The sequence below is a fragment of the Bos javanicus genome, chromosome 1 (genome assembly GCF_032452875.1).
Source record: "Bos javanicus breed banteng chromosome 1, ARS-OSU_banteng_1.0, whole genome shotgun sequence".
In the NCBI taxonomy this organism is placed as follows: domain Eukaryota; kingdom Metazoa; phylum Chordata; class Mammalia; order Artiodactyla; family Bovidae; genus Bos; species Bos javanicus.
In genome coordinates, this window is record NC_083868.1 from 126,220,621 (window position 1) to 126,232,747 (window position 12,127).

At 38.8% G+C, this 12,127-nt stretch overlaps 1 protein-coding gene across 3 annotated transcripts in view; it reads right to left on the bottom strand.

The window, feature by feature from the left end:
• Positions 1 to 12,127, bottom strand: part of PLS1 (plastin 1) — a 127,604-nt gene that overhangs the window by 39,824 nt on the left and 75,653 nt on the right. For all 3 annotated transcript variants that reach the window (XM_061419559.1, XM_061419566.1, XM_061419575.1), the window contains 4 exons: positions 11,325 to 11,488; positions 9,364 to 9,493; positions 2,613 to 2,745; positions 341 to 422 (listed from right to left, as the gene is read on the bottom strand). In XM_061419559.1, the coding sequence (XP_061275543.1) occupies positions 341 to 422; positions 2,613 to 2,745; positions 9,364 to 9,493; positions 11,325 to 11,488 (509 nt within the window). The remainder of the gene's footprint in view (positions 1 to 340; positions 423 to 2,612; positions 2,746 to 9,363; positions 9,494 to 11,324; positions 11,489 to 12,127) is intronic.

The window sequence follows — 12,127 nt, forward strand, 5'->3', positions numbered from 1 at the left end:
TTAAAATTTTGTGCAATGGTAAAAGATGTGGTAAAACCATGGAGTATTTTTATCTCAACCAACAAGAACACTAGCATCAAGCAAATATTCATTAATGAAAATAACAATTATAATAACTTAATCTGAATACTATTTTCCTAAGAAATTTCATCCAACATAGTCTGAATCTTAATTTCTTCATTAAAAAAATTCAGCTGCATTTTTACTTAGTAAAAATCTAGCTTTTATAGGAAACCAAAAGTAGGTTAAATGAATGGTTTTGCCTGGACCTAAAGATCAATTCATAAGGGATCCATGATCCTTACAGTAAGATGATTACCAGCAAAGGACAAATACTTACAGAAATAGTGAAGGGGGTGAGCTTTTTCTTATTAATGGCTCTTTCATCAATTGTATCTGGTTCAGATAAGTTGATCATTTTGCTAAAGAGAAAATGGGAATAAATCAGTTTAAGACACTCAGAAATGTTTTTAGTTTATTTTTGAAGTAAACAATAAAGTTAAATTTTGAAAAGTAATAATCCATTTCTTTAAAATATACTTCATCTCAGGGATTTAATTTTAAAAACCTAAGAAATATTCCCTAATCTAAATCGAATTCATCATTCACTGTAATAGTAATCTTAGCATTTCTTCTAATTTTTTCAAAGTCTTGCATTATCTTTATGTGAATCTTGCTTTTATTTCATTTAATGATCATTGACATTCAGCAGCCTGAAATATAAAACAAAAAATCCTCAAGAAGTCAAATTTCATATAGTGGTCAACAGTGTTAAAATTACTGTTGTTGCAGAAAAATAAAGAGCAGAGACTTGACCAAAAATTTCAATAATTCACACATTTTAAAAGAAACTAACATAAATTTTACTTCTGTGTTTTAGAATACATTTTATATTATGAAACACAGATAAGAAAACACCCATTCAATTCATAATAGCAATTTACTCTGAAGGTTACAGGAAGAGATCTGAATTGTAGGTGGACTAAGATACAATTCTTGGGGTCACAAAGAGTCGGACACGACTGAGTGACTGAACTGAACTGAACTGAATGTCTTGAAAATTAATATCCCGTAACTGTGGGTAGTTTTTTCTTTTTAAGTAAACACACAGAAAAAAGACTGAGGAAATGTGCCAAAATATCAATAATAGCTTCTTATGGCTGTTAATATTCATGGTGGTTATGTTCTTCTTTGAACATTTTCTGTATTTTTATAAACTTAAAAAATAAAAGACATCTAGTTTTACAAAGAAGTATGCTGGGTCTTCAGTACACACAACCAAGCACAAAGATAATGCCTTTAGAGAGTTTACAGTCTAGTAAGCAGAGACAGCCGTTGGAGAAGACTCTTGAGAGTCCCTTGGACTGCAAGGAGATCCAACCAATCCATTCTAAAGGAGATCAGCCCTGGGTGTTCTTTGGAAGGAATGATGCTAAAGCTGAAACTCCAGTACTTTGGCTACCTCATGCGAAGAGTTGACTCATTGGAAAAGAATCTGATGCTGGGAGGGATTGGGGGCAGGAGGAGAAGGGGACAACAGAGGATAAGATGGCTGGATGGCATCACCAACTCGATGGACATGAGTCTGAGTGAACTCTGGGAGATGGTGATGGACAGGGAGGCCTGGCATGCTGCAATTCATGGGATCGCAAAGAGTTGGACACGACTAAGCGACTGAATTGAACTGAACTGAACTGAAGCAGAAACAGATTGCAAAGAGCCATGAATACAATATCAAATTAAAATATTAATCTGATTTAAGCACAAATGAGGTATATATTTCTATTATAGTTCCTCATGTTTCAGTTCTAGTCAATGATCTGCTGCTGCTGCTGCTAAGTCGCTTCAGTCATGTCCGACTCTGTGCGACCCCAGAGACGGCAGCCCACCAGGCTCCCCTGTCCCTGGGATTCTCCAGGCAAGAACACTGGAGTGGGTTGCCATTTCCTTCCCCAATGCATGAAAGTGAAAAGTGAAAGTGAAGTTGCTCAGTCATGTCCGACTCTTAGCGACCCCACGGACTGCAGCCTGCCAGGCTCCTCCGTCCATGGGATTTTCCAGACAAGAGTACTGGCGTGGGGTGACATTGCCTTAATCAACACTCCGTTATTGATAGATCAGATCAGATCAGGCGCTAAGTTGTGTCCGACTCTTTGCAACCCCATGAATCACAGCACGCCATATTGATAAGTGAAGAAAAAAAAAATTCCGGGGAATTTCCTGGCAGTCCAGTGGTTTGGACTCAGAGCTTTCACTGCTGTGGCCTGGGTTCAGTCTCTGGTCAGGGAACTAAGATCCCATGTGCCACATGCAGCCAAAAAAAGAAAAAAGAAACCCTATGAACATAATTAAATGCATTGGAGAGGTAAAGGTTTCCTGGCATAATTAAGAAAATAAATGAAAAAGATACCAAATAAGAGATTGCATTTGAAGGAAAATCTTGGAAAACATATTGTACTTAATTTTCTATGCAATATAAAAACTTCAAGAACTGTGTACTACTTGTTAACTAATTTCAAAAAACAGTGGACTCACTGAATTGTAGTTTTCATTGACTACTCTTCAGTGGAGACAGTAAGAACACAGCTCCCTTAACCCAGTGCTCAACTCACCAAAGAAGGATGCCATCAGCAAGTGATTTGAACAGACTGTCATCATTGGGGTTCATCGGTATGAGATGCTTACAGTCAGGGTCATTCTCCAGGGCTTTGTTTATCCAGTTAACAAAAGCCACTTTTTCTTCCTCTGAAAACAGAAAATCTTAGTTGCCATACCTCATTTCACCTACTGCACTACAAAAATATACTTTAAAATTTCTGTTCAAAAATAATAAATGCCAATTTTAAAAACTCTACTGAAACACTAAACGGTTTAAGAGGGCTTAGGTTTAAGGAGAAAGAGTAATTCATTCCACTTTTTCATCAATATATTAGGGACGAGGAAGGCATATAGCTTAAATGAGCAAAATAAATATTCGGTTTGATTCTAAAACTTTTCACATATATTTCTTCTGAGAATTAATGGATCAGGGACCAAACATCAGAGGTCAATTCATGCACACACACGCATGCACGCGCGCACACACACACACACATCCCAAGGGGAAAATGTAAGAAACAAATAACCACATCAATCAATTCCACCTGTCCCAGAAAAAAATTTTTCATAAAGTTGTGATTTGTAACTTACAACTGAATACTAATTTTAATTGAGTTATTTGAATGAATAACATAGCTCCATTTCTGTGAAATTTCTATTATAAGGAAACTAACACAACTAAATACCAGTATGACTATCAGCCATCTTCATCTGCAACTTCTCAAGCTGTGGCTTCTAGCATGGGAATATTTATCTTTAGGCAGAAAAATATTGGTGGGCTATGCAGTGAAGAAAGTAGGAAGGAACTTAAAGGAAAATTGTTCTACTGTTTTATTATTATTCTGTAAGCATAAAAATGATTTAACAAAATCTGAAAGAAAATAATGCTCATTCCCATCACAGGGTAGCTGGACTTCCTGTTTATTGCCCTAATTCCTAGAACTAGGTAATTTTCCTAAAGGCATATTGGGCAGGTACTCTCAAAATTTAATGTATCACAATCAATCAATAAAGACATAAATATTTACTTTTGTACAGATCATTATCTGTCTTCTTATCTTCTTGCCTCACTATACATACCTCCTTAGGGACTTATCTTTAAATCAGTGGATTTAAAGGTTTAAAGTGGATTTAAATCAGTGGATTTAAAGATAAGAACAAGCTGGAATGCAGATGACACCACCTTTATGGCAGAAAGTGAAGAGGAACTCAAAAGCCTCTTGATGAAAGAGAAAGTGGAGAGTGAAAAAGTTGGCTTAAAGCTCAACATTCAGAAAATGAAGATCATGGCATCCGGTCCCACCACTTCATGGGAAATAGATGGGGAAACAGTGGAAACAGTGTCAGACTTTATTTTTCTGGGCTCCAAAATCACTACAGATGGTGACTGCAGCCATGAAATTAAAAGACGCTTACTCCTTAGAAGGAAAGTTATGACGAACCTAGATAGCATATTGAAAAGCAGAGACATTACTTTGCCAACAAAGGTTCATCTAGTCAAGGCTATGGTTTTTCCTGTGGTCATGTATGGATGTGAGAGTTGGACTGTGAAGAAAGCTGAGTGCCAAAGAATTGATGCTTTTGAACTGTGGTGTTGGAGAAGACTCTTGAGAGTCCCTTGGACTGCAAGGAGATCCAATCAGTCCATCCTAAAGGAGACCAGTCCTGGGTGTTCATTGGAAGGAATGATGCTAAAGCTGAAACTCCAGTACTTTGGCCACCTCATGTGAAGAGTTGACTCATTGGAAAAGACCCTGATGCTGGGAGGGACTGGGGACAGGAGGATAAGGGGATGACAGAGGATGAGATGGCTAGATGGCATTACCGACTCGATGCACCTGAGTTTGGGTGAACTCCAGGAGTTGGTGATGGACAGGGAGGCCTGGCGTGCTGCGATTCATGCGGTTGCAAAGAATTGGACACGACTGAGCGACTGCACTGACCTGAAGATGTTATAACTCCCATCAAGGAATTTTTAAGGTAATGATAAAACAGATATATGAAGAAATGCAATAAATGAACATACCACAAGAGAGATATAAGCAATGTTTCAAAGAATTTAAAGAAAGAAAAATTTCTCATCAGGTTGATCAACAAAAGGCTATTTATGGGGAAGGAACTATTTAAAAGGTACATTTTTAATAGGTATGAAAAAATGGGCAGGGAAAGGGAAAGAAATTATTATTTCTTCATAGTTGGACTATAAAGAAAGCTGAGCACCAAAGAATTGATGCGCTTGAACTGTGATGTTGGAGAAGACTCTTAAGAGTCCCTTGGACTGCAAGGAGATCCAACCAGTCCATCCTAAAGGAAACCAGTCCTGAATATTCATTGGAAGGACTGATGTGATGCTGAAACTCCAATATTTTGGCCACCTGGTGCAAAGAACTGACTCATTAGAAAAGACTCTGATGCTGGGAAAGATTGAAGGCAAGAGAAGGGAATGACTGGGGATGAGATGGTTGGAAGGCATCACTGACTCAATGGACTTGAGTTTGAGTAAACTCAGGGAGTTGGTGATGGACGGGGAGGCCTGGCATGCTGCAGTCCATGGGGTCACAAAGAGTCAGACATGACTGAGCAACTGAACTGAGCTGAACTGATAGGAACTAGAAATGAGATATCACTTCACAACGCCTGGATGGTTGTAATAAACAAAATTGACAACAACAAATGTTGTCGAGAATGGAAAGAAATTGGGAGTTTCATACATTGCTTGTGGGAATGTAAATGCTGTGGCCACTTTGGAAAACAGTTTGGTAGTTCTTTAAAATGTTAAACATAGAGTTAACAAATGACCACTCCTGGGTATATACCTTAGAGAATTCAAAGCATCAGATCAGATCAGATCAGTCGCTCAGTCGTGTCCGACTCTTTGCGACCCCATGAATCGCGGCACGCCAGGCCTCCCTGTCCATCACCAACTCCCAGAGTTCACTGAGACTCACGTCCATCGAGTCAGTGATGCCATCCAGCCATCTCATCCTCTGTCGTCCCCTTCTCCTCTTGCCCCCCATCCCTCTCAGCATCAGAGTCTCTTCCAATAAGTCAACTCTTCGCATGAGGTGGCCAAAGTACTGGAGTTTCAGCTTTAGCATCAGTCCTTCCAAAGAAATCCCAGGGCTGATCTCCTTCAGAATGGACTGGTTGGATCTCCTTGCAGTCCAAGGGACTCTCAAGAGTCTTCTCCAACACCACAGTTCAAAAGCATCAATTCTTCGGTGCTCGGCCTTCTTCACAGTCCAACTCTCACATCCATACATGACCACAGGAAAAACCATAGCCTTGACTAGACGGACCTTTGTTGGCAAAGGAATGTCTCTGCTTTTGAATATGCTATCTAGGTTGGTCATAACTTTCCTTCCAAAGAGTAAGCGTCTTTTAATTTCATGGCTGCAGTCACCATCGGCAGTAATTTTGGAGCCCCCATAAATAAAGTCTGACATGTTTCCACTGTTTCCCCCATCTATTTCCCATGAAGTGGTGGGACCGGATGCCATGATCTTTGTTTTCTGAATGTTGAGCTTTAAGCCAACTTTTTCACTCTCCTCTTTCACTTTCATCAAGAGGGTTTTTAGTTCCTCTTCACTTTCTGCCATAAGGGTGGTGTCATCTGCATATCTGAGGTTATTGATATTTCTCCCGGCAATCTTGATTCCAGCTTGTGTTTCTTCCAGTCCAGCGTTTCTCATGATGTACTCTGCATAGAAGTTAAATAAACAGGGTGACAATATACAGCCTGTCCACATTTTTGTGTGGACATATTCAAAGCATATGTCCACACAAAAATGTGGACACAAGTGTTCACACAGTATTATTCATGATAGCCAAAAAGTGGAAACAACTCAAATGTCTATCAGCAGTTGAAAGGATAAACAAAACATGATATTAGCAACAGAACAGAAATGATTCAGCCATAAAAAAGAATGATGTACAATACATGCCACAACATGAATGATCCTCGAAAATATTCTGCTAGGGAAGAAGCCTGTCAAGTGAAAAGTCGTTACTGTATAATTCCATTTCTATGAAATTTCCAGAATAGGCAAATCTATGGAAATAAAAAGTAGATTAATGGTCGCCCAAGGCTGGGGGGAGGGGGAAATGGGTAGTGATTGCTAACAAGCATGGGGTTTCCCTTTGGGGTAATGAAAGTGTCCTAAAATTACATGGTGCTGATATACTACAACTCTGTGAATATACTAAAAACTAGAAAGATTCATGGTGTTTCAATTATGTCTCAACAAAGTTGTTCTTTTCTTTAAAGCAGTTAAATGTTCTGTGCATGTGTGAAAAGTCACTTTGGTTGTGTCCGATTCTGCAACTCTATGGACTATGGCCCACCAGGCTCCTCTGTCCATGGGATTCTCCAGGCAGGAATACTGGAGTGGGTTGCCCTGACCTCCTCCAGGGGATCTTCCTGACCCAGTGATTGAATCCAAGTCTCTTACATCTCCTGCATTGGCTGGCAAGTTCTTTACCATTAGTGCACCTGGGAAGCCCCTAAATGTTCTGTGTTGGGCTTTAAATAATGGTTATGTGGGTGTATTCATATGTAAAAAAACCATCAAGACATATACTTAACAATAGGGCACTGTATGCACTTTACTCTGTGCATCTTATACCTCAATAAACAAGTAAAAAAAATCTATGGTGACAGACATCAGAAAAGTGGACAGTTACGGCTAGAGGCGTGAGGGAGCCACTCAGGGCGAAGGAAATGTTAATGCTTTATATATATATATATGCTTTGCATACATACATATGTATATGTTTTATATATGTATGCTATATATACATATATGTTATATATATACACACATATACTTATATGCATATGCTATGTATAATCTCATTTTTTTTAATGTAGAATCTGGAGAACAGAACTGAAACTCATAGATACAGAGAGCAGACTGGTGGTTACAAGAAGCAAGGGGTGATGGAGAGTGGAAGAAATCGGTGAATTTTTTTTTATCTTAAATAAATTGGATTTAAAATTTTTTAAATGACCATATCTATGAAATGGTTACAGGTTCATTCATTTGGGTTACCTTTATAATCAGTAATGACTGCTAGAACCAACAAGATCAAAAAGAAATGTTTTAAATCAATGGAAAAATTACTCCTGTCTTTCATGTAGCTCTACCAGCCCAGAACCTCTCACTTCTTCTCTTCCTCCCTTTCCTCACTTTCTCTTTTTCCTTCAATTTAAGGGGAAAAATCTGATTTTACTTTATTTAAAGTCCTTTAAGCAAGAAAATCTTTGTAATATGAAATGCTCAAAATGGTGTACATTTACTTTCATAGAGTTTTTGTATTTATGTATTATAATAATTTACATATTATTAGACTTAAATAATCTAGAAATAATCCTGGTGAAGAAAATGTTATATGTTAATCTACTGGGCAGCTGCATGAATGTAGCTACAAGATGCGTACACATGTGAAAACTCACTGAAATATACACATAACCATTGCAGCAATTCGCTAAATGCATATTATACCTTAATAAAAAATGAAGATGCCATTTCATTAGAATGGACAGGCAGAAACAGAGCTAAAGAGTAAGTACCTTTCAAAAAAAGGAGGTAGGAGTTATAGACCACTGCCTTCACCACTGCACTTCCCTAGTGGGAAAAAGTTAGGAAAATATATACGGTGAGTAGAAGTGTGAGTGTATTATTAGAGGAAAATCCATTTAGAAAGCAAGAGAATCAAGAGGAGAATTAACAGATTCAGACCTCAAAGAAAGAAAGAGGGAAAAGTTAAAGTGAGTTTTTATCAAAAATTCCAAGAGTATAGTTCTAATTATGTCAAATGAACAAAAAGAACTTGGCCAAAGGTTTTTAGGCATCTTGATCCTGAGAAGTAGCCTTAGCATGGGGCAAGCTGTCTCCTCTTCGGAGTCCATGTGACTCGGGATCTCCCACTGGGCAACGGTCCAGTGATTCTATCGGATCAAGCAAACCAGGTGCTGTGCTCTACTAGTTACTGAGTTGTCTGATAAAAGATGAATTGGGAATCTCAGCTCCTCCAAAATGGGGAGTCCTTCCAATAAACCTCTTCACCATCCCTAAAATTATAGGTCTAAACTAAACTCCGGAGAAGGCAATGGCACCCCAACTCCAGTACTCTTGCCTGGAAAATCCCATGGACGGAGGAGCCTGGTGGGCTGCAGTCCATGGGGTCACTAAGAGTCAGACATGACTGAGCGACTTCACTTTCACTTTTCCCTTTCATGCATTGGAGAAGGAAATGGCAACCCACTCCAGTGTTCTTGCCTGGAGAATCCCAGGGACGGGGAAGCCTGGTGGGCTTCCGTCTATGGGGTCGCACAGAGTCGGACACGACTGAAGTGACTTAGCAGCAGCAGCAGCAACAAACTAAACTCATGTCACCAGTCAGGATGAAAAATCCACCCCAAGGTCATGATTAAACACATTCAATGCTGAAAATATAAACTCCTATTTTGCTGTTTCTAATCTCTTGTCCACTGTGTCTAACACACAGTAAACATTCACTTACTATTACCTATCTTAAATAATTCCAGGATTTTTCATTCTGACACTTCTGAAATTATGATACATTTCAAATCTAATGGCACATTATAATTTAGTCTCATTATAAAACAATGGCTTATAAAACAATGGCATATAAAACAATGGTGTAAATTACAATAAATGGCATCTTAGATCCTGTGAAATACAGGACTTGTTGAATGAACCAGTGACTGAAAGATTAAATTTGGAGCAGGTGGTTGGTTACCTGAATAAGAATGCTGTGTGCCCTCACTGGAAATGGATGAAGTTCCTCCAATAGCAGTAATCCCTTCCCTCTTGTTAATTATTTTTCTGAATGTTTTGCTGATGTCTTTGCTTTTTAACTCTTGCATTAGCTGGAATGGGAGAGAAGTAAAATTGACCCTCGATTAGATAGCCATTAAAATCCTTGCTGTGTAAAAGATAGTTATTTATTTGGAATGACATAAAAATAAATACGAATCAGTTGTTCTTGCATTTATTGCTTGTGTAGGCAGATAACCCTCATGTCATTTTATAAAAACATGAAATGGAAAAAGGTTTGCACCACAACCTATAATTAAGCTCAAATTGTACACATTGAAATTGTTCATCTAGACTTGCTGTGATCTCTTGTACTAACAACTAAAGGATAACTAAGTACATGATAAAGATTTTTAAATGTCTTAATGAAGATATTTTCCAATCTGAACAGCTTCAATGTATATGTTAAAGTCAAGGAGTCAGCGTTTATAGGAAATTACACAGGCTTCAACAAGTGCCCTCTGCCAGGTCCTGTCACTGGCGACTCTGGAGCCCGGCTAGACTGAATTCAATCAGTTCTCCATGCAACAGCCAGAGTGAGTTTTAAACAATGCATATCTGATCATGTCAGTTCATACTCTATTCCTCCCACATCAACGGCTTCCTTTTGCTCTTAGATAAAAACAAAAAATTCTACAAGGGCCTGATTATCTGACCCTGACTCACTTGTCTAAACACATTCCTAGCCCTCAATATCTCAGCTCCAGCCACACTGATGCTTTTTTCCCCAAGTGCTTGAGAACATCTACTATCCCTAAAGCCACAGAGGCTCTACACATGCCATCACCTCAGCCCGTCTTGCAGTTACTTATTTTCCCCACCCACTCCTTTTATCTGTTTAACATCTTCCTTCAGACGGCAATTCTGTCTTCACAGCATTGGAGACAGTTCCATTTCACTGAATCTCTGTGCATTCTCTCATCTCCCCACCAAGTTCAATTCCTCCTACACAAACTTTCAAGCGACCTGTCTCGCTCTGTCAGAGCATGTATCAGTCATCTTTTACCTCTCTGTGAGATTCTGTCTTCCTCTCCACCTACAAACTTCATGAAAGCTGGGGCTACATCTCTTTTTGTTCATCACATTACTCATAATACCAGAGTTCCTGGTATGAAAGGAGCTCAACGAATAAAGAATATAAAAGCAGACCATTACTATTTCCTAAACATCTGTTCACTTATATTAGTAAATAAACTATTTCATTAATTTTTGTACAAAAAGCACAGTCATGGTGCTGTTGATAGAAGGTAGTGACAGCCCTTGCTCAACTGCCAGCTGGCAACGGCAACTTAGTCATCTCTCTCAGCCTGAGAGGTTTAAAACACATGATACTCAGTATTTAGTTCTATTTTTCTTTTATTGGTGGAGTCATATATTATTTTGTATCTTGTTCAGTTCCCTGAGTCTCCAGGGAGTTTAATGATGAACTCAAAGCTGGTATCAAAATTCACCGGGTGGCATTTACAGAAACTGAACATATATAACTTATCACAAGAAAACGACCAGTTTCTAGGAGCTATATCTTCCAAATCTTAGCTATTTCAATTACAAAAATATTTCACTTCTCAAGACCAAGTACTAAGGTATGAAAATACTTTGCTTACAGAGACAGCCAATAACCATTTAAACTCAACTATAGTTTTAATACAGGATAAATGATTATTATCTAAACCTGACTTCAAATCCAACAATTTAAGAGTAACTTTTCCTTTCTTTTATGAATTATTTGTGGAAATTGCTGTTATTGTTACCATCATCATCCTTTAAAAGCAGTGTTTTTTCTGGTTTCTGAAGCCAGATTTAACCAAAGAAAGTAATGACATTACTAAAATTCTGCTCGAAGCAAACCCACCAGTAGCCAAGGAGAGGATTTAGATTACTTACCGATACAAACTCTTCGAAGCTGATTCTGCTATCTTTGTTGTTGTCAGCAACTGCTAGAATTTTCTCCACAATCTCACGCACCTTGTAGCCAGGCAGAGGAAGGCTTGCTTCCTTAAACAGGTCCTGGAGTTCATAGTCACTGACATACCCACTATTGTCAATATCTAAAAAGATAAATTATGAATGATCAGATCTCACTCGTACTTTGTTGCAGATGTGCACTCAGGAGGCTGCTTGGGAGATTCACGGGCAGGCAGAGCCTTCCAGCTTTGTTTCGTAAGTGGCAGTAACCTTTTCTCCTGCATCTAAATTGTACAAGGTAAGCTAAATGCTTTATCAAAAAACTCATATTTCATGAACTTTGAAAGTGAAAGTGTTAGTCTCTCAGTCGTGTAGTACTCTTTGCGAACCCATGGACTGTAGCCTGCCAGTCTCCTCTGTCCATGGGATTTCCCAGGCAAGATTACTGGAGTGGGTAGCCATTCCCTTCCAGGGGATATTCTCAACCCAGGGATGGAACTCCAGTTTCCCGCATTGTGGGCATATTCTTAATGAACTTCACCCCCCACCCATAGACTCAGGGCTAGCATATATATTTTAAGTGTGTAATAAGAACACTGCACTGACAGCTGAAAACCTCAAGTGTGGCACATCTCTAAGTTACAAAGAATTAAGCATGGGGAGGTCTCAGATATCTAAGGGAAATACAGCAGCAACAGTCATAGAGGAACACCCACCCAGACTTTGACTTCTTCCTGGAACTTAACCAAATGGATCTGCGGGCCCCACCTTCCATACAAAAT